This window comes from Urtica dioica, chromosome 4, assembly GCF_054948205.1.
Source record: "Urtica dioica subsp. dioica isolate 48M chromosome 4, U.dioica_male_clone48M_v1_H2, whole genome shotgun sequence".
Classification (NCBI taxonomy): Eukaryota; Viridiplantae; Streptophyta; class Magnoliopsida; order Rosales; family Urticaceae; genus Urtica; species Urtica dioica.
The window spans coordinates 2647491-2675170 of record NC_142759.1 but is presented as its reverse complement, the minus strand read 5'-3'; the positions used below and the strand labels follow the sequence as shown (position 1 = coordinate 2675170).

General features: G+C 32.0%; 1 protein-coding gene and 2 pseudogenes across 1 annotated transcript; all 3 read left to right on the top strand.

Moving 5' to 3' along the window:
- Nucleotides 1-1210: 1210 nt before the first annotated feature.
- Nucleotides 1211-1992, top strand: LOC149399254 (RING-H2 finger protein ATL78 pseudogene; annotated as a pseudogene).
- Nucleotides 1993-5278: 3286 nt separating this feature from the next.
- LOC149399253 (RING-H2 finger protein ATL78 pseudogene) lies at nucleotides 5279-6287 on the top strand (annotated as a pseudogene).
- A 14208-nt stretch (nucleotides 6288-20495) lies between these two features.
- ACT7 (actin 7) lies at nucleotides 20496-23181 on the top strand. The gene is made up of 5 exons (XM_089611647.1): nucleotides 20496-20652; nucleotides 21156-21226; nucleotides 21313-21706; nucleotides 21861-22474; nucleotides 22562-23181. The coding sequence occupies exons 2-5, from the start codon at nucleotides 21167-21169 to the stop codon at nucleotides 22625-22627; spliced, it is 1134 nt and encodes a 377-aa protein (XP_089467773.1). The 5' UTR covers nucleotides 20496-20652; nucleotides 21156-21166; the 3' UTR covers nucleotides 22628-23181.
- The last annotated feature ends 4499 nt before the right edge of the window (nucleotides 23182-27680 follow it).

Here is a 27680-nt window from a genome sequence, read left to right as displayed (position 1 = left end):
GGGGTTACATCTCATATTTTAGCAATTTTTCTTTATATTGTGCTGTAAGGCCCTTGTTCTTTCACCTTGTTGTTCGTTGTGTTGTCACCTCATGACTTTAACTTCGTATTAATATAATATTGTTTGCTTTAGGTTCAAACCCACACGATTTTATTTTTGATCATTTTCTCAAAAAACATCATACTAATAGAGTTGGTGGAATACTTATATCCAAGATAATCTTTATGAGACTTGAATTGTTACCCCCAACAATAATCTTAACCACACAAAATATATGAAAATTTTCATGGAAATAATTCATTTTGTTCATGTTGAGAGTATTTGTTTATTCACAAAGACGACTATATATACACCGATATTAGTCTACAAAATTAAATTTTCTTTTCTTCTTCATATAGTATATTTTCACTTTTTATTTATCTGTTTTATTTTCTTTGTTTATTTCAGATCTATGACTACAAGGTTGAAATGAATGATGTAACACACATACATGAGATTTTTTTTTTAGACATTCAATCCAGAATGTAATGTATTCCAACAAAAAGAAAAATTTAGTAAACGAATAGTATACTTCGAAAAAGTCTTAATATTTAATTAGTTTTGTAAGAAGTGCTGTATATCACGGTACATGATTATAGACTGACATAATCTCACCACGTTATATAACTTTTTTATAGCTAAGATTTCCCAAAGATCTTGATATATTTTATTTGGTATAGCTACCACGAATTACATTTAATGTTTAAGGTACACCTTAGTAGCAATCCATATACACGTCTAATCCCTTTAAAATAAAAAATATGTTGGGGAGCATTATAACAGGATTCTGATTATGGTGCTTATTTATTTGGTTAATAGAGCGTAAAAGACCAAAACTTAAACACATAGAAAATAGAGCTAGCTAATCACACAAAAGGTCAGCTAATTAATAATATATTGTGTCTACTGAGATATGATAATTGATTTGCAAAACTTGGCTCATAATGAATGGTAAGATGTGGACCATAATTCTTGTTAGTGCATATTCTAAAAAATTAAAGTGGTATATGATTACCATGTAAATGTACGTGTATTCAATACTAAACAAGAAAAGTAAGAAGTCGGTTCGTCAAAAATATAATAAAAATAATCATAAAGCTATATATATTCAGTCACATACCCACGCCTATAAATACTCATATAATGATCAGTTCAAAATTCAAACAACACAACACAAGTACATCTCCATATAATATTAACCCCTAAAAAGATGATGACTTTCAACTCGAGGAAGCTTCTATTGCTAAACCCTTCTCCGACTGCACAGCCAAGTCCGGCGAACTTAATCGGCGGCGAAACACCGTTCGACGCCAACGTGGTGATGGTGCTCTCAATCTTGCTGTGTACCCTAATATGCTCTTTCTGCCTCAACTTCCTCGTCCGATGCGCTCTCCGCTGCTCCTCCATCGTCGCCGCCCCACCCTCGCCGGACCACCCAATATCCGCCGGAGTTGAGAAGAAGGCACTCAGAATGTTTCCCACGGTGGTCTACACCTCGCCGGAGCAGCTCCAGATCCCGGGGCTGGACGGAGAGTGCATTATATGTCTGTCGGAGTTTGTGGCCGGAGACAAACTCCGGTTGCTTCCGAAGTGCTCTCACGGGTTCCACGTCAAGTGTATTGACACGTGGCTGAGTTCCAACTCCACCTGCCCTAAGTGCCGCCACAATCTCCTCGAGACTTGTCAAAAGATCGTCGGATCGCCGGTAAATTTGCCGTCGACGACACCACCGCCGGCTCAGGTGGTGGTGGATATTCTGCCGCTAGACCATGAAGGTCCTGTAGGCTGCACGTAATGATGGTGGATATTAATATTCTTTGTGTAGTGGAACAATATTCTTTCTTGTACTTAACCTAGACTTTGAAATTGTACATAGATATTTTTATCTCCTTTCACCTGTCCAATTACAGACTTCATCGTCAATAAATCAATTACAATTTACATCGTATAGATATTTTTCAAAAAATCAAAGCGAAGCTACTATTACTTAAAGCTGTCGGTATAACACTAACAATATTCTAATCGATTTCCCTGACAACACAATTAAATACCAGTAAAATGTTCAGATGTGAAGACTAAATCAATCGGCTATGATGACCGAAGACTTTAAGATACTTATCTATTGACTTGTTTGTCATTAGTAGATGATATTTTTAAATTTTCAAACTTGTCTATTATCTTTAATTTTTAAAATTTCAAGCATGTTTATTAACTTTAATTTTTCTCCATAAATATTTTATGCTAGAGATTAAAAAAACATTTTCTTTTAGATTTATGTGTTAGCTAGTAAGAATTACTATGTGTGTGTTCATTTTTTGTATTTGTATGATTTATTTTCTGAATTTAGATTGGATTCTCAAATCCTAACGTATATAAAAAAAAATACATTATGCTCGAATTCTAGCTTTATGAAACACCAACCCGTTTAAAAAGTAGGATGGAATATCTATTAGATCAACCGGATAAATCTCGTGGTACAATTCGCACTGTGTGGGAGATCAATTTACAAACTTTAGGTTGAGAATACACTTGTGATTATTATCTGGTTATATGTCTTGATTTTAATTAACCTTCATGAATTGCTAATTTTAACTAGAGCTCATCATTCGTTTCTTTGATTGGCTTCATTTAATATTATCTTGCACATATAAAGAGTTTCGAGACGGAATTTATAATACATAGAGACTCGATCTGTACAAGTACAGGTCGTATCCTTCTTTTTGTATATTGATGATATGATTGTTATCGACGATGATTATGATGAGATTGAATCGTTGAAGTCTGACTTGACTCGGTGTTTTGCAATGAAAGATTTGAGTTCGTTGCGTTACTTTCTAAGTATCGAGGTGGTCTTTTCTCAGAAAGCCGTTCTTCGCATTCTCAGATTTCTTCGTGATACTCAGTTTCAGAGTTTACTGTTTTCTTTCTCGTCTTCATTAGAGTTGCGCGCTTGCTCTGATACAATGTTAAATTCTAACTCAAAAGGAATTAGTATCAAGTGAAGAGATCCAACTAATAAATAAATAAATATTCATTCACACACACAACTAATATGGAACTTTCCACTTCAATAATTATTACCTGAAAAAAAAAAAAAAAAAAAAACATTTGACCATTTAAAAAAAAATATAAAAATAAATTACATGAAAATTTGTTTTACTTCAATTAATGTTTTATTTAATTTTCTTATTTTCTCTTTTCTCTCAATGTGTCAGTTTATAACTTCTGTGTGATTTGGTTTTTTTTTTCAGTTGGTTGCCACCTTTAAATTCTGCTCGAAAAGTTGTATTCTTGCCTTACAGATTAGTTATTCTCCCTCTGCTTTTCTAAAGTCCTCTCTACAAAATAATTAGCTTGTTTATCACAACAAAAATTTATATCTGCGTTTGACTAAGCAAAATAATAATAATTCAATTAACTACAAACCGTCTTAATAGTTTACTAAAAGAATTATTATGGTACAAGGATTAGTTACAGAAATCGTGTAGATATTCGCGAACCGCAATGATCTGTAGATATTCGTGTACAAGGTTTTCACGCGTTTCTACTCGTGAGCCCTTACCGTTTAGCCAATAGGCCCAAAGGCATGAATCATGAATGGTTAGCTCACTTGTTTCATTTTTGTGGTAATTATCTGAGTTAACCTACTTTAATAAATAAATCCGGGAATATCTTACTTCTTATTTTTATTTTGATAATATATCCTATTTTTCTATGAGAACACCTTATTTATAAAGTTATCCTTGTTGTTCATACTTTTTAACTTTTTATAGTATTTTTTTCTTACAGATTCATTTAAAAACTAAAAGAATCACAAAATCATCAAAAAAAATAATAAGAATAACATGTAAAAATAAGAGCTATTTAGGAAATGATTATCTTTATATAAGATATATATATATATATATTCCTCTTACGATTTGGCTTATGTTTCCATATGTGAGATAAATTAATGATGGCCTTATTTATCACGTACATACTTGCTTCGTTGTGTATACTTTTGAATTTTGACGTAGGAATGGGCGGCATTTCAGAATGCTATGATCAAGTCAAAAATATCATATTATTTTATTATAAAATTAAATCATGGAAATGCTCAAATGCAATTTCTTTTGGAATAAGAATGAAATATGATAAGTGGACTCTGTGTGGTGATTGTATATCCAGCAACTAATTTCTCAATTTTGGTGGTCTTTAAATCAAAGATTAAAATTATTAGAAGTTTAACAAATATTTTAATAATTTAACTAGCGTTAGACAAACGTTGTTGGTTGTAGAAATTTTTTTGATTTTTACAATATAATATTAGGATTCCAATTCTAATTAACTTATTTTGGACTGTCGGGAGAAAATCTTACAATTTTTTTATAAAAATGTAAAGTACTATATGAGATATTGTTATCTTAATATTTTTCATATCTTAAGAGTTAAGACTAACATATTGAAGTTTATTATATATTTATTTAGTTATGAATAACTTGCGGTTTAGCTGTTATTCTACGATTTATCCAAGCAGTAACGATTATCCGTCTTATTGATGAATAGCGGCGGTTCTGGTTTGTCCTCTACGACTATGGAGCAAATGTATATATATTCGTGTGAAAAAAAAAAAAAAAAAAAAAAAAATTGAAGTTCACGACCGTTAAAAGTTTTATTCACACAAATTATACCCTTTTGAAATTGAAACCATCTTAATATTTTTTAACTGAGCAAATTAAAAGTTAAAACCAGTATTGTAGCACTAGTACTTTCTAGCACGGTGTACAGAGAGAGAGAGAGAGAGATAGATTTCCATAATCTCACCTAGTTAGCTATTCATTGGTCTTTTTATAGACACCTCTTATCAAAAATATTTTTGCACACAGATTGTAGAGCAATTAAATAAATAGATATATAACAAAAAAAAAACTATTTGGGTGCTCTTTTAGATTTTAATAACATTAAATTCGCATAAACCTGAATCATATAACTGATTCCCTAAAAAGATAACGCTCGAAATAAAATAGAGGACCGATCTGCCACTACTACTTGTCTCTACATATGATTTTACTACTCTTTCTAATTTAATATTTTCTCAAAAATATAAAGAGATAAGCATTATATGTGTAGCCAATCGGGCACTAAAATACAAATAAAAAGTCGGCTAGTCAAAAGATCATTATAAGAAGAAGAAAAAAAATAATAATAATACCCATAAAGCTACATATAATTATTACCATTACACACACCACTTATATATACATGAATACTCATAATGATATGATCAAAAATTCAGAGCACCAAAAAATCATCTCTCTCATTTGAAAGAAGCATAGCGTTTTATCAAGAAACAAAACAAGCATGTCTTTGTCTCAAAACAGCCTCAACATGATCATCATCGCCCAAACGTTCCACCACTCAAGGAAGCTTCTCGTAAACCCTTCTCCGACTCCGCAGCCACTTCCGGCGATCGGCGGCAAAAACTCGTTCGACGCCAACGTGGTGATGGTCCTCTCAGTCCTTCTCTGTGCCCTAGTTTGCTCGCTCGGCCTCAACTCCATCGTCCGATGCGCTCTCCGATGCTCCTCCGTCGCCCCCGCCCCGTCGCCGCCGGATCTCCGATCCACCGCCGCCGCCTCCACCGGCGTGAAGAGGAAGGCGCTGAGGATGTTTCCGACGGTGGTGTACACGTCGTTGGAGCAGCTGGGAATCCCGGGGCTTGACGCCGAGTGCGCTATATGCCTGTCGGAGTTCGTCGCCGGAGAGAAACTCCGGTTGCTTCCGAAGTGCTGCCACGGGTTCCACGTGCGGTGTATTGACAAGTGGCTGAATTCCCACTCCTCGTGCCCAAAGTGCCGACACAACCTTCTCGAGACCTGCCACAAGATCGTCGGCACGCCGGCGAGTTTTCCGGTGTCCACGCCGGCTGAGGCGACTGTCGATATTTCGCCTCCGCCGGCTGAGGTGGTCGTGGATATTTTGCCGTTGGAACACGAAGGTCCTGTACGTAGCTATAGAGGAGATAACAATTAATGTTTTTTTTACCATTTACAGTGTCTGTGTATACTATATAGAGATCAAAGTAACATTAATGTTCTTTGAGTGTAGGTTAGCCTTAATCTTTAAAATTGTATATATAGAAACTAGAGAATGCTTTCTTTCACCTGGCCAATTATGCTTTTCTACTCTCACAAAATCATAAATCCTTAAATAATTTATTTTATAATTGTATATTTTTAATAATTAGTATACGTAGTATTTTAATGCCTCACATTACTACCACTTACCATTTATTTATGAAAAATTATACAAATAATCATTTGAACTAATTGATTAAAATTTTAAAGTTTTTAATAAAATAGTAAATATTAATTTGTTCAAATTTTCGTTGACGTTGTCAATAAAAAAACTTGATACATGTATAAAAGTAAATCATCATTGTCAACTAAATTAGTGACATGTCAAAAATTTATAAACACTTCGTACTTGCATATTTAAAAAAAAAAAATTAATTATATCACTCATTTTAGAATATTGGTTATATTTTGTAAATTTACTAGTTTTAAATTACTACGTAGCTAGAATACCCTTTAATTATAAATAAATAATGTAAATACTTGTATTTTAATAAATATTAATTTTAAAAATAAAAGTACTATTTGAGGTTTTCTCCGAATTAAAATAAATTTATTGAGTCAGCTCCATAAATATGTAGATGTATGTGTATGTTGGGTACTTTCAGTTTCAGTCACCTAAAAAAATCGGTTGTGTATTGGAAGTAATTTCCATAAACTTGAGTTTTAAAATTTATCTAACTAGTGTATAGTATATACTATATACACATAGCTTCCTTCACAATTGAAAGGATAAGATGAAGTGGTAGTTAAGCACTCTTTTCGCCTCTAATTTCATTGATATTTTTAAAGCTCCAGTGACTGAAAATTTCACCTAAATGTGGAGGAGTATTTACAAAGATCCCCTTGAACTCTTACACGAGTAACATTTTATCCCTTGTATTCGAAAAACGTACACAACAAACCTTGAAATCTTGCATTGTATCAAAATAAATCATTTTGTCAACAAATTTCAAACGGTGTTTTGCAATTAAGGGTAAAAATATATTTTCCTTTTCTTTAATTATATTCTTTTTTTATATTTTGTTTAAAATGTATTTCAAACCATACCGCCTCCAATTCCATGGCTGGAAACCCTACCCATCTCCAAACCCCAACTCTTCCCCGCCATAACACCTGGTCGAAGTAATCGCCCGAATCCGAGACCACCCTGACCGAAAGGAAATCCAGTCATATCCCCTCGCTCGGAGCTTCTTCTTCTTCTCAGACCTGATCGTTCACTTTGACCGGAGCGAACGACGAGGAGTTGAATTCCGTTGTCGCTGCGAACGCGATTCGAAAGTGAAGCCATCAGAGATCTGTCACGCCCCGGGGAAATGGGGTGTGATTATTGAATAAAATCAAACAGTAATAAACTTTACATAACTAACTCACGGTGCATACTCAGTAATTTACTTTACAAGTCCAAAGATAAAGGAAATAAAACGAAAATAGATTATTCGTTGTTATTATTAAGCTCGTTTAAGGATTTTTGAGAGTTAAGACTCGATTATGATTTAATGTTCGATTTCTCGGTTACTCGAGCTTAATAATGATAGGTTTGGATACTTTCCTTGAAAACCGGAGACGAAAAAGAACGATACTTGCTTATTAGAGTTATTTCTCGGATTTTGAGATTGATCGTAGTTGTTCGTTCGAGTTTTCTTGTTCTTCTATCATTGGATTTTTATTCCGAGGACTTGGATTCCTTATAGTGGATATGTCTTTGGGTCTTATGATTTTTAAATCGTACGTTTGAGTTTGAGTATCGTGAATTACTCGTAGAGTTATGATTCAGAGTCGGTTTGATTATCGTGTAGGACTCAAGGCTGAAAGTCGTTTAAAGGGTTCACGGAATAAGTGAACGTCTGGATTCTCGGTTTTAGTGAACGTTCGGGTTCACAGGACGAGCGAACGTCTCGTGGACGAGCAACATAGACGCTTATTCTCGAGTTAGGTTATTATAACCATTCTCTCCTGATTTTTATGGTTTGGCCTCAAGTATATATTATTTTCGAAATGAAAATGTTTGTGAACGTGCCACGAAACCTAGAACCGTTTTTAGAAAATGTGGCGAAACTTCAACTCGGGATATCCGATCGTGAAGTTAAGAATATTTTCGATATTATACATACATCCCGTATTTATGAAAGAAATGTTTCGTATATCCTGGATAAGCCAGTTTCACACACACATGTATACGGTGCGGAGAGTGCACCTTGCTCTGATCAGAGGACTGCCACGGGTTAAGTTGGCAGGCGGCTCAGGAGATAGTACACGTTTAGATGTATCTAGAGACACAATTTAAATTTCTGTCATTTACATTTCTGCAATTTACATTTTTGCAAGGTATACTTGTACGTGTATGGTGATTTACACGTGACAAGAGTTATTATTATAAAGTAAGTATTATTTTCGAAAATCTTTTTAAAAATCAAACCATTACTATAGCACCTACTGAGCATCAGGCTTACCCCTATTTCCTCAAATTTTTCTTATAGTCAGGATGTGAGAAGGAGAAGGGTTAGGATGATCGTGAGATTAAGTGTGGTCGAGAGTTTGAACGTTTTCGCTGGATAGACCATCAAGGGTTGAAGGTTTGCTTTATTTTCGTTTCATTTCTTTTATCTTTGGACTTGTAAAGTAAATAACTGAGTATGCACTGTGGGATAGTTATGTAAAGTTTATTAGTGTTTAATTTTATTCAATAATCACACCCCACTTTCCCGGGGCGTGACAAGATCCTCGCCCTTAAACCTGCCAAATCGCTTTCCCTACATCCGATCCCTACTCTCATCTCAAGTCTTTTGTGTTGAAACTTTTCTTTGTTCATGCAATGAATTGTAATCCCAGTTCCGAATTCGTCATCTTTCTTCACCTCTATGCCAAGTGGGTATCAATTGAAACCCCAAATCTGAAAAAAAAAAAAAAAAAAATTCCTCAGTGAAGCTCATCATCAGAGGACACGAGGACTAGTGGTCAGAGTCACTGAACCGATCCATGAACACGTTTGAGGGATGAGTGGTCTGAGGAGAGGAAGAATTGTCGGTGTCGAAGTCGTCGGGCATAAGGACCGTGAAGCGGTTTGATTAAGGGTTTTTCGGACTGGTGATTGTCGTCGGAGAGGAAGAGTTGCAGCGTTGCTGAAGAGAGTCCGACTGTGGTTGTTTTGGTGGCGGAGCTTTAGCGGCCCAAGAGAGAGCGTTGGGTTTGAGATGATATTGTACATGTTTTGTTTTGGAGAGAGAGAGAAAGGTGAATAAAAAATTAAAAATAACTTCAAATTGAATTTACAATTTTATCACGTGCTAAAAACGTGACCAAAAACCCAACGTCTGTGAAAAATTGTTGACAGAAAGACTCATTTTGATACATGTAAGATTTTAAGGTTTGTTGTATACGTTTTTGGAGTACAAAAGGTAAAGTGTTAATTGGGTAGTAATTCATGGGATTTCTTGTAAATACTCCAAATATAAAAAGTTGAGCACTTTTGAAAAGACTAATGAGTCAACAACCATAATGTATATGCTACAATAATTGAGTAGCTTGCCAAGTGGCTTAAGATCCTCAAAAGGTTCGATGTATAAAGGGAAAATAGATTGGCATTTATGTATAGTGAAATGACATTTCTATTTTTATTTAGCTTAAGATCTCTTTGTGAGTTGTGGAGGTTATATTTAAAAAGGATAGCTATAGTGATACTCCAAGTTGGGAATTTATCGTTATTATTCTAATAACAATCAAGAAAGATATTCCACTTCGAGTTGATGGTATTGCTTCAAAATTCCACACCAATGGATTGGAGAGCAAGTCTCACTTCCCACGTGGGAGAGAGTGAGAGACACAAGATAGGCATCTATACCAACCTCAACATATCAAGTAAATAGCATTTTATAAACAATCACAAAACTTAATTTGAAGCTGAGTGTGAAGGCACTATGTATTATGCTTTCAAATTTAGTCAAATAAGATGTGAGATTTTGCATTCATGTGAAGTGTTCCCATACGGCCATACCACATAATTATTAAGACCACACTAGTCCTCTAAACTTAGTGTATACATGTATCATGAAATAATTTATTATATTTGGTACTAATATTTTGACCAAAAATCATATCTTAAAAAACTCAACCCAGCCCGAGTCATATAATCTTATCTTCATCTTATTCTTTTAGACATACAAAATATCATCGATCATGGTTTGCTTAAGACAGTTACAAAATATTACTTCGGTGTCAGATATCATCATGAAACTATCTATATTTACAAGCGTCTCCTACCTAGATAGTATTAATGGGTGTGCAAAAAAAAAAAAAAAAAAATACATGGGCTTGGTTTCAACTCTAAATAAGATTTTACTCTAAATTTCTAAATTTTAAAGTGAGTTTGAAATTTTGAGACTTGGGATGAGTTTTTTATTTATTTAATAAATCAATTTTGCATCATACATCATATAATCAATTACATTAAACATTTAAACACAAATTACAAAATATAATCTTCAAACGTCAATATTGTGTTTCTTAAATATTGAACCCTCGTCTTTTCGCAGAGATCAACTCACAGGCACTAGATCTTACCAGTCAAGCTAAGTTGGGATGAGTTTCAACGCTAAATTGTTTGGTCGAGCCTCGTCCCAATTCCATCGAATTTTGGAACCGAAACATTATGAATTGGATATTTTACTTATTAATCTATGACTTGGGATGAGTTTCAACACTATATGTCCCAAGTCGGATTTTGACTATGGTCGAGCAAAGTTTGACTCGATCGGTCCCCAAGAGGATTTACAAAATGAAAAGAAGATAGCAAATATAAATAGATTAAAAATTAACCTTATTACAAATAAACACCTATAAAATTGATAATTTCTCTAGAAAAAATTCAATAATCGTTGATTCCATAAAATCAAACCATCAATAAATCTTACAGCGTTAATGTGTGTGTGTGTGTGTGTATATATATATATATACATGTATAAAACACCCTCTCTTGTGTTTTAGCCTTAGGGTACATGATTGATTGTAAGCAGAAAATATACAAATATACATATAGTTACCGTGCAAAATGGCCACATTTTACGTCAAATCATTGAATTTTGAAGAAATTCTATAAATATCTCATTTCAATGTGGTAATTTTATGAACATAGTAAGTTTTTAAATATTTTATAAAGAGGAAATTGATTTAATTTTCAGATCACGTTACTGTTATTTTAAATAATACTGTGGTGAGACAGTAAACACTGAAAACAAAAAAGTCAAATCAAACTTTAAATAAATATTTTAAAAAAAAAAAAAAAAAAAAAACTGTTAAAAAACATATTTTCGGAATATAAATGCAAAGAGTAACATTATCGGAAGTTTTAAAAAAACGAATTAAATAGCCGGGTAGTATTCAGCTGGAATCAAATCATTCTATATCCCCGTCACCGTCAAAGTGCACTATTCTAGCTAGTTCATAAACTCGCACGCGTGAATACTTTACAGCTAGACCCCCACGTGATTTATATTATTATCTCTTAATCATTGAATTCGGGAACTGTACTATATGTACAGACTTGACACCACAAAGCTGTAATTTACTACACAACTCTAAACAAGAGGTACAGCTAAAGCTTGAACTAGACTAGTGAGTAGATAATAAGTTAAGTGTTAGTTAGGGAAGGTATTGGCATTGCTTCAATTCCCAATATTCATAACGTACTAAAAAAAAAAACTACTTTTTAAATACCTACTGTTTGTTAAGTTTTTCCGTTACTTTTTAAATACTTGAAATATGATTAATTATTGTTTTTACTCATGCATTCACTATTGAAAAAATTGCCTATGATTTTTTTAACCCCATAAATACCACCTTAATTAATTTATTTCCAAGAATGTCACTCTTACTTAGTTCATTTACTGGCTTGCCCATTTTATTTCAAGCTTCATGTATGCTCTTAAAATTTGTATGGTAAAATGTACAAATTGTTCCAGACTTCGATAGAGTTGTACCAATTTTGATCAAAATCGATAAATTTGAAATTTCGACGGTAACCAATTTTTTTTTTTTTTTTAAATCATTTCTCCTATATTAATTTCGAAGGGTACATTGAGGCCTGGTCCAATATATGGAGATCCTGTTGTCAATCTTATTGGCTATTGGGCCTTTTTCTTCTTAATTTTACACGGGCCCGTGAACAAAGTCCAGTAAAATGTGTCACTATAACATCTAAAGAAAAAGTCCACAGTGTATTTTGCCCAAATTATTTGATATGTAACAACTGATAATTCTATTTTTTTTAGAGTAATCAATTATGAGTCGACAATGGCCATCAAAAATTTAAATTATATAATAGATAATGGACCATAGTTCTCTAAAAGAACTCAATAAATATATTAAGAAGATGATTCAGTTATATATAACGTATAAGAAAAAGAGGGGAAACGGCGGCGTAAATATTTGATATTTTTGTTTTGATACACTTAAATACTTAATTTTTTTTATACGGCGAAAATACTTAGTATTTACAATCAGTAGTATCGTGAGTACTCGGTCTGTTAACTATAAGCGATAATATCATAATTACAACTTGTAAAGAGAAATCATAAATGTACAACATTTTTTAATTCAGAAATTCCTATAATTTATATTTCATATTCACTAATTGTAAAATTAGGAAACTATTTGTTTTTCATTATTCGAACAAACGTACACATAAACCTCAATAACCTCAAATGCTCACATGCCACTCACAACAAAAAAGTTGTCATCATTGCGATGACATATCAATGCAAACAATCAAATAGCTCATGGCCATCGCCGATCCCTCGAAGTTGTCATTTATTTTAGGAAAAATAATAATATAATGTGTTTTAGTAAAATATCGAGTTTAACATTTGATTTTCAAAAATATCAAGTTCATACTCTCTGTTTAACTAAAATGACGAAATTAAAATTCTGAAATAGATAATAGTGTCACAAATTTCTTTTTCATTTATATTAACTCTTATATAAGAAAAACGAATCAGATTCAAACTAGTACCCTAATTTTCAAATTCACAATTTTGAAATAAAAATAACATTAAATTAAAATTAAAATATAAAATTCATATCTTGGGGAGATTACTTAATTTCGTGTTCGAATTGCAACTCTTAATTATTGGTTCTCTGTTCGAATTTATGATTGCGATGACTATCAACAATCGATTGTTATCAATTTGCATCTTTATGTGTTCTTTGCGATTAAGATATTCTTGTTTATTTTTTAAATTTTAAATAAATTACATATATGACGCGAATGAATACAGATAATTGGTGTTTATATATAAATATTATAGTCAACGTCAATGAAAAACCAATAAAAATAAAATTCGTGACACTATTGTATATTTCATGCTATAATTTCGTCATCTTAATTAAACAGAGGGTATGAACTCAATATTTTTTTTAAACAAAAAATTAAACTCGATATTTAACTAAAACACAAGATATATATATATATATATATATATATATATATATATATATATATATGTGTGTGTGTGTGTGTGTGTGTGTGTGATATTCTCACTTTTTAATATGTTTTGATGAGCTTGGGGAAGCTCGGTTAGAACCGTGGATCGCAAGAAACGACTTCACTTTTATTCATAAATCCCCTCAAAACACCACCTTAATAGTTATTTGGGGTTTTAAAGATTCATAATGTTTGAATATTGACCGAACGCTCAAAAAGTTACTCGTACACATTCAATATAGAACTATTGCCTAATTTACAAGTTATATTGTTTTATAAATAAAATAAAATAAAAATAAGGTAAAACAATTGACACTTTCTCCGTCAACATTGGATGATGAGAATGCAAACAAAAACTTTATGATGCCAATTAGAAAAAAATCCCACGACATAAATTTTGTCAGTTAATAACAACATTGACGAAATGTTATCGGAATTTTAAATATTCAGCCTTTTTCTGCCTATATATAGAAGAGCCAGTGTGTTCAAATAACAGAGCGAAATATTACTGGGTGGGAAAAATAAAATTCTGATGGTAAATCAACAACATTTTGCAACTTTTTTTGTAACATTTGGTTTGAACTTCGCAGTGAAGCAAAAGAATTGATGATGATCACATCTCAAGGCAGCCAAAATGCAGGTACTTGAGGAACTTGTAACCGATTTAATTATTATGACATAAAAAAGCTGTAATATGTAATTTAGAAGAAATGACGACAAAATACTTAATATATTGGGCTGGAAAACACTTTGACACTTATTATCTTTTTTCGTCTGCGAAAATACCTGATGTCATGGTGGAACCAAAATGTAAAATTAGGTATTTTTATCGACGAAAAAAAGAGTAAACAACAAAATATATCTAGCCCAATATGTTAAGTATTTTTACCGTTATTTCCTCTATAATTTATGCTAGATCCTGAAAAGACACAAATCAAACGAATATTTCTGAAAACTCTCTCGCGTGTAGAATTAATAATCAATAGCAAACAAAACTATTATTGGGCTATTATAAGAAAATAACTCAAGGCTGTTATTAATTTATATTTTTTTACTATGCATTTGGAGCTTTTATGAATAATAAACTCTTAATTACTGTAAAACCAACTAATTTTCTTTATAGTTTTAAAAAAATACTAATGATCTTTATAGTACATGTTAATCTAATTGACATGTTGAGCTAGTATTAAAATAGATGACGCAACAACCTTGCCCACAATAACAATAAAAATAAATAAATTAAAGTATGTAAGAGTAAAGTAAAATCAAACTCGAGTAAAAAAACCAAAAAGATTTATCTTGTAAGCGAATCCTTGACGTCCTCTCTTTCAATATAATGCAATTTGAAAAAGGAAAAAAAAATCGAAAACAAGTATTTGTCTATGTATTTATCTTGTCAACTACTAACTCACAAGTCACAACCTCAAGAAGTATTTGACCAATTTTTCGCTTTGAGACTTCAAACAAGCAAGTACCTTTATTTTTTCATATTTACGTTTTGGTCTTTTAGAAGTCTTCAATTACATAATTAACCATAAATTAAAAATTATTTCATATTTCAACCCAAAAATAACTTGTTTATAGTATTACAGATTGAGCTAATTTTTCATTTATAATCTGGCCTGACACAAAAGCCGATCTGACAAGCATTTCTAAAGCAGATAATGAAATTATATTAAAAAAAAACCTTCAATAGAACCCATCACAATAATTCATTATGTCTCGCGCAACACCTAACTTTATTAGCTTGTATGTTTTTTTTTTTTTTTTAAATATAACTACTTTTTTTTTTGTGGCAACCTAACATCTGTCCTCCAGCTTCATTGACGCGTTTAAGAAGGGAAAAAAAAAATAATAAAGAAAAAGAAAAAGAAAGAGAGATGGCTGTAATAATACAGCACATGTGTGCACATGCAAGCTTAAAGGCATATAGAATATATTTATTTCATATTACAGTAGTTTATTCTTTTATTTTTTTTGCTTAAATTGTGACACCACCAACATCTAATAAACTAATAGAGAGAGATTTGTGAACTTTTTTTTTTTTTTTATCAGCGTTCATTCATTAATCTCAATAACACTCGTCTTCAAATAATAAAAATAAAATAAAAAATGGAATAAACAATCAAATTTACAATTTGTCCAGAAAAGAGTGTCGAGAATGATCGTGGGGTGTTACTTGATCAAATATCTCAATGAACTATTTAAAGTTGTCTACGTGTCTTATGCACGAGGGGAGGGAGAAAAAAAAACACATATAAAGGAATGTTTGGGATTTCTAGCTTAAAAATGAAGTTTTAAAAAATGTTTCTTTTCCCATGTCTTTTCTTTGTACGAACTCTAGTTCATAGTTCATACCACGTTTTAGCATTAAATCTCACAAATAACGGTTTTGATTTCATGATAATTACAATAGAAATAAAAACTCAGTCCCCAACTTTTTGTAAGTGGTATTTTGTCCCAAAACTTTTTTTTTGTAGCATTTTTGTCCCTAATCTATTGATTTTGCAGCATTTTAGTCCCTTAAAACAATTATTGAAATTTAACAGCTACTTAAAAACCGAAATATTTATTTATTTTTATAAAAAATTTAATTAAATTATGTTTTGAATCTACCTTTTTTTAAAGTATAGCAATTTTATATTTTAGAATATTATTTATTTTAATAACACGTTTTAAAAATACAGTTAATAGCGGCAAAAATATCTAATCTTTTTCAAAAATTATATTTATATACCTAATCTTCTTTTTTTGGGGACAAAAATATATAATGTTACGTTTTAGTTGCACGACCGTTAAATTGGAGTAAAAAACACGTGACAGCCTCAAATTTAAAGAAAAATTAATATTTTTCTTAAAAATAATTATATAATTTTTTAATACAAAACAATTCAAAATGAAAAATATATCTCTTCACTAATATACAAAAGTTATCAATTTGTTGTTAAAATAATTAAACATTAATTATATCATTTTATAATACATATTTTTAATAACTTTTTGCTAAAACTAATTAAACATCAGGCCCTTTAGCAAACTAGGCAGGCATATTAAAATGATATAATTTTAATTTAGCCAATGTTTCAAACGTTTTAATTTTATAGTCATCTTCTTTTGCTAACTTACGAAAATACCCTTAATTGTGCATATTTTTTGTTTATTTTCGGAAAATAAAAACCGGAAATATAAATAATTAAAACCCCCAAATTAGTTGTAGCTGCTTAAAAAAACGAAAATTAATTAATGTTAATTAACAGTAATTAACTATATAACATTTCGGAAAAAAAATATGTGAGAACATTAAAAACAACGTTAATTTACATCAATTAACGTTTATTAACAAATCTGAGAAAATAAATAAATAACACAAACATTAAGATAAATAGAGAGATTTGAGAAAGATAGAAAATATATTGCACAAGAAAACAATAGATTGGAGAATAATCAAACATCATTAACAAAATTTTACAAAACCCACATATATAGTTGCTTTTTATTTATTTAATAAACTCTTCTTACTTGCTCTATGTAATAGTCATCATTGTCTTGCACAATTCATTAGGTGGTTACAAGGTTGCAACAAAAGTTATTGTAAACAGTGGTAACTAACTTGGTCTAGTGGTAATCCCACACATACCTCGACACAGATGTCATGGGTTCAAACCCCCATGAGATGCAGAAGTGCATGCTCCCTAAGATTCATTCTAAATTATGTAATCTTGGCCAATAGTGCCACATAAGTTTTGCACTGCTAATATATTATGTGATTTTGGGCAATAGTGCCACTTCTAAAAAAAATTATTGTAAAACTGTAATACTAGAAGTCCTACGTACATTACAGAGAGAGAGAGAGAGAACAACATAGAAAAATACTCGTTAAAATTTTGTTGGTCAATAACTACTTTCTATAATTATGAAAAAAAATTAATTAATATATATTAACAATAAAATAAATATTTGTGCGATTTTTTTAAAAGCACGGAAATGATATATTCGAAAATGTTACATGGTTGAAAATTGCAACATCAGCGAAAATAGCTATTTGAAAAAACGTTTTGAAACGCTGGCTAAAATTAAATTTCCACGTTTAGATAGGTCTAGTTTTTTTTTTTTTTTTAAATAAATTTCTCGAACATTTAACTATATCATTTTAGAATACAAAAACATTGATAGTAATTTTTCTTAAAAATAATTAAACATTAATTATATCCTTTTGTAAGACAAATTGTTTTTTTTTATTACTAATTTGTCTTAAAACTAATTAAATATGGATCATATTAATTTTTTTTTATCAATGAAGAGAGATTTTTTCTTATAAATTATTTTAGATTATAAAATTATATAATTAATATTTATTTACTTATTAAGAACAAATTTAATGGTTTCTTTATGCTAACGAGGATAAAAGTTTTTTTTTTTTTTTTTTGTATTTTTTTGTATTATAAAGTTATATAATTAATATTTAATTAACTTTTTAAAAAATTATATTTTCATCAAATGTGAGCCCGCCACGTGTTTTTCTATCCTCCTTAACACCTTAGGTAGCTACGGTACAACTAAAACATAACATTAAGTATTTTTGTCGTCGAACAAAAAAAAAAAAAAAATATAAGTATGATTTTTGGAAATCATTAAGTATTTTTTTCGCTATTAAATCTTAAAATCATAAACAAGTTGTTTTAGTTTGTACTTTGTAAATACGGTTTTAGTTGATTGGTGTTGAATTTGATTAAAATTATCTTTTTTTAAGTAACAAAAATGCTACAAAATGATTAGGTATTTAGGTTAGAGACCTAAATGCCAAATTCACAGAGTTCATGGGCTATTTGGCTATTTGTGCCAAAAGCTCTAATTACAATGTTATATCTTAAAATTAATTTTTTTAACGAACTTCTATGAATTTTAAAGATTGTACAAGATTGACCCTTTAATGTATAATGCAAGGAGTTTTTAACTTTGAAAATTTGAATTATCTTTTCAGAATTCAGACAGGCCTTCATCAAAAAAATTTCAGAATTCGAAATGTGAAACCACCCGACTTTTACTTTTTTAGTTTTTTCTCAATACCCGACTTATTTTTCCAGTAAAATGATCAAATATTGCAATTTTTTTTACACTTCGTAGTTCAATGATATGTAAATGTTTGTCAATCAATACGAGCCTACATATTTTTATCAAACCATATATATTGGTAATATTGATCACACAGATTACCACTCGGAAAAAAAAAATTTATATTTGAATTGATGAACTTAAACCCTTTTTTTTTTCCAGGGTTAAGTAGTCTTATCAAATTTAACCGCATTATCACTTGCTAAAATTAATATTCAAAGATCATGAGTTTAGCAAAAAAAAAAAATAGATGGTATTAATATATTCCAAGACACAACTTTTGATTTACAATATTTTAAGATCATTACTATTCTCTTTCCAATATATAAGAAAGATTTTGTGGAGTATAAGGTTGCTTCAAACACGTTTCAAATTAATGATATTTTCCATAGATGTTGTAGGTCGTCTTTGGTGTCAAGCCGTAAATGTTACGCTGGAAATATATAATGCAATTTATTACATGGATTCATTGTGTTGTTCTTAGTAGTGTGTTGGTAACGAAATTTTATAATTTATTTCATTTTTAATTATATGACTAATAGCTGAAGATCACGTTCTACTAAAATAAAAAGTTAGCTGAAGATCTCAAATACATTTATTTATAAATACATTATCTTCAACTGAAATTGGCTCAAGCTGTGCATTTTTTAAAGATACTGCCACCCGGCCTAATTTAGGGGTTAAGATTTTTTTAAAGAAAAATTTACTTGTATTTTTCAGTAAATTATGTATCGAATTATTTATCTGTATATATATATTAATATAGTTGTATAGAAAATAATTCAAGAAGAATGTTTATAATCATTATTTAGTAATTTTAACTTATTATTACTAGCTAACGTTTAAATGGTGCACTTATATTTTCAGTAGAAATTTGGAAAAAACGCTTGTAATTAAATATTTTTGAATGTATTTCGACAATAAATAACAAGATTGTCAATAGGATTAGATCTATCACTAAATATAGTTTCACTACATTTGCGTGAGACTCATGGGAGAGGAAGAATATAAGGCCAAAATTAAAATCAAGTACTTATATATGAAACTTTTATCTCATTTTAAAAATTGTTGGATAAATTAAAACAATCAAGGTTCATCGGCTAAGTTTCAACAGGAGTCGTGTGTATACAAGATTTTAAAATGAGATAAAAGTTTCATATATAAGTACAAGATATTCTATTCATTTAGAGTACATTTTTTCACACTAATACAAGATATTCTATTGATTTAGAGTAGATTTTCCCATTCTAGTCGTAAGAATATTTTCATCTAGAGCTCGATTTGTCATCACACTCAACGATCCTCGTTATTCTTTTTTCATTGGGCGTTTTCACTAGATTCTACATTTTCAAGTATCCCTAGTTTCCAAGAAGCTAGAGACTGATGTAAATCTAATAAATTTCAATTTCTTTATTTAAGTTGTTAACGTTTGTTACCCGTCTTAGTAACTTAAAACCGTAGTATCGACAAATTACTAAACCCGGTCCAAAGATTAATTATGATTATTATATAACACAAGAGGATCATACAATTGATTATTTTACTAAATAGCTTAAATTAGTTATCTATCATTTAATAGTGCTCATTTTCTAGCTGATTGTTATAAATTCAAAGAAGGGGTAACATTGACATTTTCTAAAACTTGGGACTGGTTTTAAATTTTCAAATTTTAAAAGTTAAACTTTCTTTAAATATTTTTTTTTTAATTACAGAGTAAAAGTGAAATGAGGAGACTCATATTGGTGTACGGTGTACCATTTCAAAACCCCAGCTGTATATATAGTCCTCAAATCTCTTACAAGCCTTATTATTATTTTTATTATTTTTCTTAGCCGTCCGAGAGAGAACATAGACGATTTCAAGGTTTTCGATTCCTCTCCTTCGCTTCGATCGATCTTTCGCTGCTCCTAGGTAAATCGGTTCTCAGATCTTATCTATCCACTTCTCGATCAATTGATCGATGTTTTTTCCTGTTAAATTCCGATATAAATCCTTGATTTACTTGACGATCGGTGTAACCTCTCGTCTAAATGTTTTATAATTAAGATTCTTAAAACTAAATATATTTTTTCGCCGGATCTGAGAGTGTCCGATCTGGTTTAAATTTTGTGTAGAATTGTTTGATTATTGAAGTTGACTGTTAGTGTATCGATTCTTTCGAAAATCACCGTAAAGGTTTGTGGATCGTACTTATGCTTAGCGTTCGAACAGTTCAATGTTGCTTGTTTGATTTTCTATTACTGATTAGGCTTGTCATTTCTTGTTGAGAAAGGGAATCTGTCCAATCTGTGTTCAAGATCGTGTTTTCCATATAACTACATACGCTTTTTGGTCGTGATTCTGATGATCGATTGTAGCTGATATGATTTTTCTTACGAGTTTTCGTTAATGAGATTTCTCTTTCCTCTTTGCAGATTTGTAAAAGATGGCCGACGCCGAAGATATTCAGCCCCTCGTCTGCGACAATGGTACCGGAATGGTCAAGGTTGGTTAATCTCTCAACTCAGCTTTCAATATGAAAGATATTCATTTGAATGATTCGTAATAACCAAAACAAAACTCTAAACGCAGGCTGGTTTCGCTGGTGATGATGCACCGAGGGCCGTTTTTCCGAGTATCGTGGGTCGTCCGAGGCACACGGGCGTGATGGTCGGGATGGGCCAGAAAGACGCGTACGTGGGTGACGAAGCCCAGTCCAAGAGAGGTATTCTCACCCTGAAGTACCCGATCGAGCACGGGATCGTGAGCAACTGGGACGACATGGAGAAGATTTGGCATCACACCTTCTACAACGAGCTCCGAGTCGCCCCCGAGGAACACCCGGTCCTCCTCACCGAGGCTCCGCTGAACCCCAAGGCCAACAGAGAGAAGATGACCCAGATCATGTTCGAGACCTTCAACGTCCCCGCCATGTACGTCGCCATCCAGGCCGTGCTCTCCCTCTACGCCAGTGGTCGTACAACCGGTTCGTAAAAATACAATCAACCCTCGATCTCCTTGTAATGCGTCTTTTTACAAGGGTTTTGTAGCTAATAAAATCAATAAACTATGTTGACGTTTCAAGTCTTATATTTTTATGTTTTTATATAACTTGTTGGGCTAATAATGAGACGAAACAGGTATTGTGCTCGATTCCGGGGATGGTGTGAGCCACACGGTGCCGATCTACGAGGGGTACGCGCTCCCGCACGCGATCCTCAGGCTCGACCTCGCCGGGCGAGACCTCACCGACTCTCTGATGAAGATCCTCACGGAGAGAGGCTACATGTTCACGACCACGGCGGAGCGGGAAATCGTGAGGGACATGAAGGAGAAGCTCGCCTACGTGGCGCTGGACTACGAGCAGGAGCTCGAGACGGCGAAGAGCAGCTCGTCGGTGGAGAAGAATTACGAGCTCCCCGACGGACAGGTCATCACGATCGGAGCCGAGCGGTTCCGGTGCCCGGAGGTCCTCTTCCAGCCTTCCCTCATCGGGATGGAAGCCGCGGGGATCCACGAGACCACTTACAACTCCATCATGAAGTGCGATGTCGATATCAGGAAGGATCTTTATGGGAATATTGTTCTCTCCGGAGGCTCGACCATGTTCCCGGGGATCGCCGACAGGATGAGCAAAGAGATCACCGCTCTCGCACCGAGCAGCATGAAGATCAAGGTCGTCGCTCCGCCCGAGAGGAAGTACAGTGTCTGGATCGGAGGCTCTATCCTCGCCTCCCTCAGCACCTTCCAGCAGGTATAAAAATTCGTTAAAAAATTATACGATTATTCATTTGTTTGTTTATTTATCTTTGGTTGGCTAATTCGAATGAAATGTTTTCAGATGTGGATTTCGAAGAGCGAGTACGACGAGTCTGGCCCGTCGATCGTCCACAGGAAGTGCTTCTAAGTACACAAAATTTCCGAGTTGCTTTTGTTGGTGGTGAGTTTATTTTTTTTTTCCTACAAGTTCTAGTTGGGTCTTATTTTCGTGTCATGTGTCGTCGAGAGAGAGAGTACTCAGTTTGGTTGAAGTGAAGACTGAAGAAGTATTGACATGGATGTGATTATGATGAGGACTGTGAGATTTTCTTCGCGCGTATCATCGTTTCGGTTCCGTGCTTCTGAGAAAGCTTGCGCTTGAGGTTGTTGATGCAAAAAAAAAGAAAGAAAAGGAAATTGGGTCCTAAGAAAAACACTACTTCATTTATGGTTCAACCGTCTTTTTCTTGTAGGATTGCTTTGTTAGTTGGAGAGTGATTGTGTTGTTTTTGTTTCCCAATATTTTGAGGGCTTTTTTATTTTATTTTTTTACTTCCTTCTATTTTTTCTCTTTTATTTGAGCGGAGATTATTAATGTTAATAGTTATTGTATCTGAATTTTTCAGTTTAGTGTCAGTTTGGGGTCATACATTTGCTATGAAATTATATTACAAGATACTTGGATTGAGAGCTTGAGAAAAAGTTTCGTTCTCTTTTTATTTATTATTTCTTTACGGATAATATATTGTGAAAAATTAACATAGACAACCAACCAAATTAGAAGAAATTCAATGTTGACAGCAAAATAGAGGATTATCACTTCTGGCTAGGACAAGCCAAAATCTTAAATTTAATATTCTCCGGAGCTTTCAGAGCATGCAAAATCTAAAGTACAGGTATTGGGAAGTTGATTACAATTTTAAAGTTCAATTTGGTCAAGAGCTACGCCAGCGAAAATGGATCCATTTCAATATTTATTAATCAAGAAAAATAAAAAGATAATAGAAACTCAGAACGTCACGAATTGAATATAAAAAGATTCAAGCTCCCGATAATTCAGCCATATTTCATATTCCGACAAAGACAACTATCAATTTGTAGTTTTATTTATTTTTAATATAATTGAGAGGACTGAAAAGTATGCTTAAAGCATGGAATGCCCAGCAGTTGTTCGCGCGTGTGTTTATCAGAAAAAGAATTAGTCTTAAATCTTAATTATAACTTATAAAAATGAAGGTTGGTGGCAATTAAATAAGGCTTAATCATAAATGAGAAGAATGAGTCATCAACAGCCAAATTAGAAAGTTGAATATGGAATTTGTATAAGATTGAATTTTAGTTAATAATTATTTTAAATTAAAACCAATTAGATTGAATGGTCTACGTATAATTTAAATAATTCCAGTCTAGTCATCATGTGTGTACACTCTCATTCCTTAGCACCAAAGTTAAAACATGTGTTCGGATTCTTGCTCTAAAAACGCCGACCCGGCCGTCCAAAAACTTTTTTAGTACACAAAAGTCATTTAAGTATTCTATTTCAAGGTCCTTTTAGAGTCTATTTCTGTTGGCATGAATAAACAAATTGACTAAAATAATATTTTGGCTAAACGAGTTGGTGTTCTTTGGACGGTTATATTGGTTGGCACCGCAGATTCTTTTCTAAATTCTTAGTAGATACAAGGTGTCAATAATACTTCTTTTTTTTACCCATTAGTCTCCGAATTTTGGAAAACTTTGTTCATGATTCTTTTGCTTAACTTTCACACTTTTTAATAGAATCTCAAATAAGGTATACTACCTAATTTTAAAGTAAAATAATTCTTTTGATTTATGCTCAAATTAAACATTGTATACTATCTATATTCCACATACTATAACAAAATAACATGAATTGATCATTTTTGTGTGAATCGGACCCTTGAAATTTAGTTAAAATCAACAAACGTTAGGAAAAAAGGTCACAGGTGCCAATTTGTAACGTGTAGATTCACACCACCGGAAAAAAAACCTAATATGTTGTGATGTGTTATGTATAAGCATTTTAAACTATGTTTAAGAAAAAGAGAAATAATTGTGGGACATAGTACTTGCTAGTTGTTTGAAAGTTGAATTCAATTAATTGATATTGATGTTGTGGGTTTGAATTAAAAATTGGTATTTCTCACACATTAAGCAGCCATAATTTGCCAAGCTGTATAGTTGGTTTAGACCCATAAAGTGCCTTGTGGCTTTCTCTGTTGGGAATCTTTGAGGAAGAGTTGTGTAGACTCTTTATACGACTTTGGTGGCTTCATGGGCAATTTAAATGTACTGATAAGGATATTATTGTGAAATTGATATATATATATATATATATATATATATATATATATATATTGAATTTTGTAATAATCACATCACATAATCACATTCAAGTATTCGTCTTTCTTGACTTAGAAGTATGAATATGTAATGTTATAGGTTGAGACACACGTCTTAGGTTCGACGATCTGGTTTATTTTGTGTAATAATTTTAACCGAATATTTTTTTACTAACGGAAATTAATTTTATTTTATAAAGAAAATTTCAAAATATAGTGGAAATTACCTCTATTATATTCTATTCAAATTAATCCCTTAATTATCAATTCTATTTTTTTTATTCTACAAGTATGATTTTTTTTTCTTTCTGTATTTTCCTTGTTTATAATTTTATTCGACATTTTTTTTCTTACTTTTTGCAATTTTATTTAATTTTTTCTTTGATGTTTATAGTTTTTATCTAAAATAAGGACAAACTTCTCTAAAAATAAAAACTAAAGACCTATTTTTGGAGGGTTTGACGATTAGCATCATCAAATAAAATATTTGTATACCTTTCCATAAAAATATGTTTACAGGTAATTTTTTGTCTTTTCTTTTTTGATAGAGTGTTTATAGGCAATTTTGGTAAAACAGCAGAACCCAAAAAACCAGTGATTTTTTCAGTTTACGGCTGTTAATATTCACCACATTCTGTCCCAAAAACTTGAAATTTTAGGTATATTATATATGATATTTTACTTGATCTAAAAAGTTGCAACAGATGCTATGCTACGACGGATATGATGATTGCTTTACTTCTAGGCAAAAGCACAACTAAATGAAGAGCAGTTTCTTCTCTCTATTTTGTTTTCTCAACAAATGGAAAAATACGAGTGATAAGTAAGATTTAAGTAACTTCCATTGTTTTAGATTTAAGTTAATTACAATAAGGTAATTAATGGATTCTGACTGAGAGTAAACTTAATTTCACTTTCTGATAAATCTCATTTGTGTATCACACTCAACTAACTAAATCCGTAGTGTTGTACGTTCATTATTACTCTCTAACAAACCAAGTAACCAACTATCCAAAACTCATATTCACTCACTCAATTATTACCAATACGCCAAAAGCAAGTAAGTAGTTGATTCACATTAAACTTCTCAAGTGAGATTGGTTTTGTGAGAGTAACTGCCGAAAGTGATTTTGGTTCCTTTCTTTTGCCTATCTTGATTGGTAGTACCAACCTATATGCCTATGAAACAGAAACACAAGGACAATGCGTATAGACTTTATTTATAGTTTCAATTTTAAAAAAATATAAACTACGCGAAACATACAGATATGGGAAAAATAAAGTATGTACCTACTCTTTATTGTTGCACTTGTTTTAAATGTTTTTTTAGAAGGCACGTGTTTATATGTTTTGTAGAAGGGAGCTAATTCTTCCTCTTTTATTTATTTATTTATTTATGGAATAGCATGAAACATTCTATTAGAAAGTAGGAAGGAATCCTCTAAAACACGGGTATAGAGCATTTAGATAATCTAACACTAAATGCAAGGGATTGTCAATTTCGTGTAGACTTTAGACATACATGTTGAAAAAACGACACACTAAAAAATTCGAGCACATGTCCGACTTTTAAAAAAAAATGAAAAAGACGCGATTCAGTACGTATATATTAAAATATAACAGTTTTCCTATAGCGGCAAAGTGGAGGACACCTATTCTATCTCCAATCCATAATATAGTACAATGATGAAATGCAAAATAAGCAAACAAATACGGAAGTTCGGCCATGGTACAATAATGATGTGAGCAATGAAGGCCTCTTCCCCTACAAGGATTTGGGGTAAAGACGAGCAAAACGTCCGTCAGAGCCACCACCAAAAAGTGGTGAGTGGTCGTCGTTTTCACGACCACACCATTACAATTCAGACATCTCGTATTGTAGGTCCAAATTTAATCAATACGATATAATTTGTTTTGGTTCCCAAATGCCATATTGTAACAGATTACCTTACTAATAAGGCTTTTTAGGTGGTCGGAGAAAAAGGCATTTCTAATGTTTTCGTGCGCACCGTTCTGTGTTCAAATCCCCTTAAATACGTGAGACTAAAATACTGATTATCTTGAGTTATACTGATTACCAATCCCCCTATGTGACCTGTTCAGTGAAAACCTTACGGGTGATGGACAAACCGGAAAACAGCTATTGCTATCCATACCATGCTATTAAGACAACTCCTGAGTCTTTAACTAAATACAAGTTTTGGGACTTGGTTTACAGAAATTATAATTTAATCTTCGACTCATATATTGTTCTGTCATAGTGGTTTTAATTCTCATATCTCTAAATTACCCTTAATTTGGTTTTATTTTGAAAAGTTACAGAAGAAAAACTTAAGAATACTGTGCAATAAGATATTTCACATAGGACGGTTTTACTTACACACACACACACACACACACACACACACACACACACACACACAACGGTTTTACTTACACACACACACACACACACACACACACACAAATAAATAAATTTGTACTAAATTCATATACAAAACAATAACACCAATAACCGTCAGCAATCCACAGGCATCAACTCGTTTCTCACCGAATAATGTTATAAGTTTCAATTCCAAAACTATTAAATATAGTCCATGATCTTACACATTTTTTTTATCTTTTATTTTATTTTTTATTTTTCATGTGAGACTTTTATTGTCTTAAGAAAGGTCCAGAAAAAGATGTGTCACATAAATCTCACTTGGGCAAATGCCAAGATGTCTCATTATATAAAACGGGGTAATAATATTCAAATAAGGTTTCTCTGCTTTACATATATTCATAGCTTTTTACTAACTAATTGCCAAATGAGGTTTACAAATAGTAGAAACACCC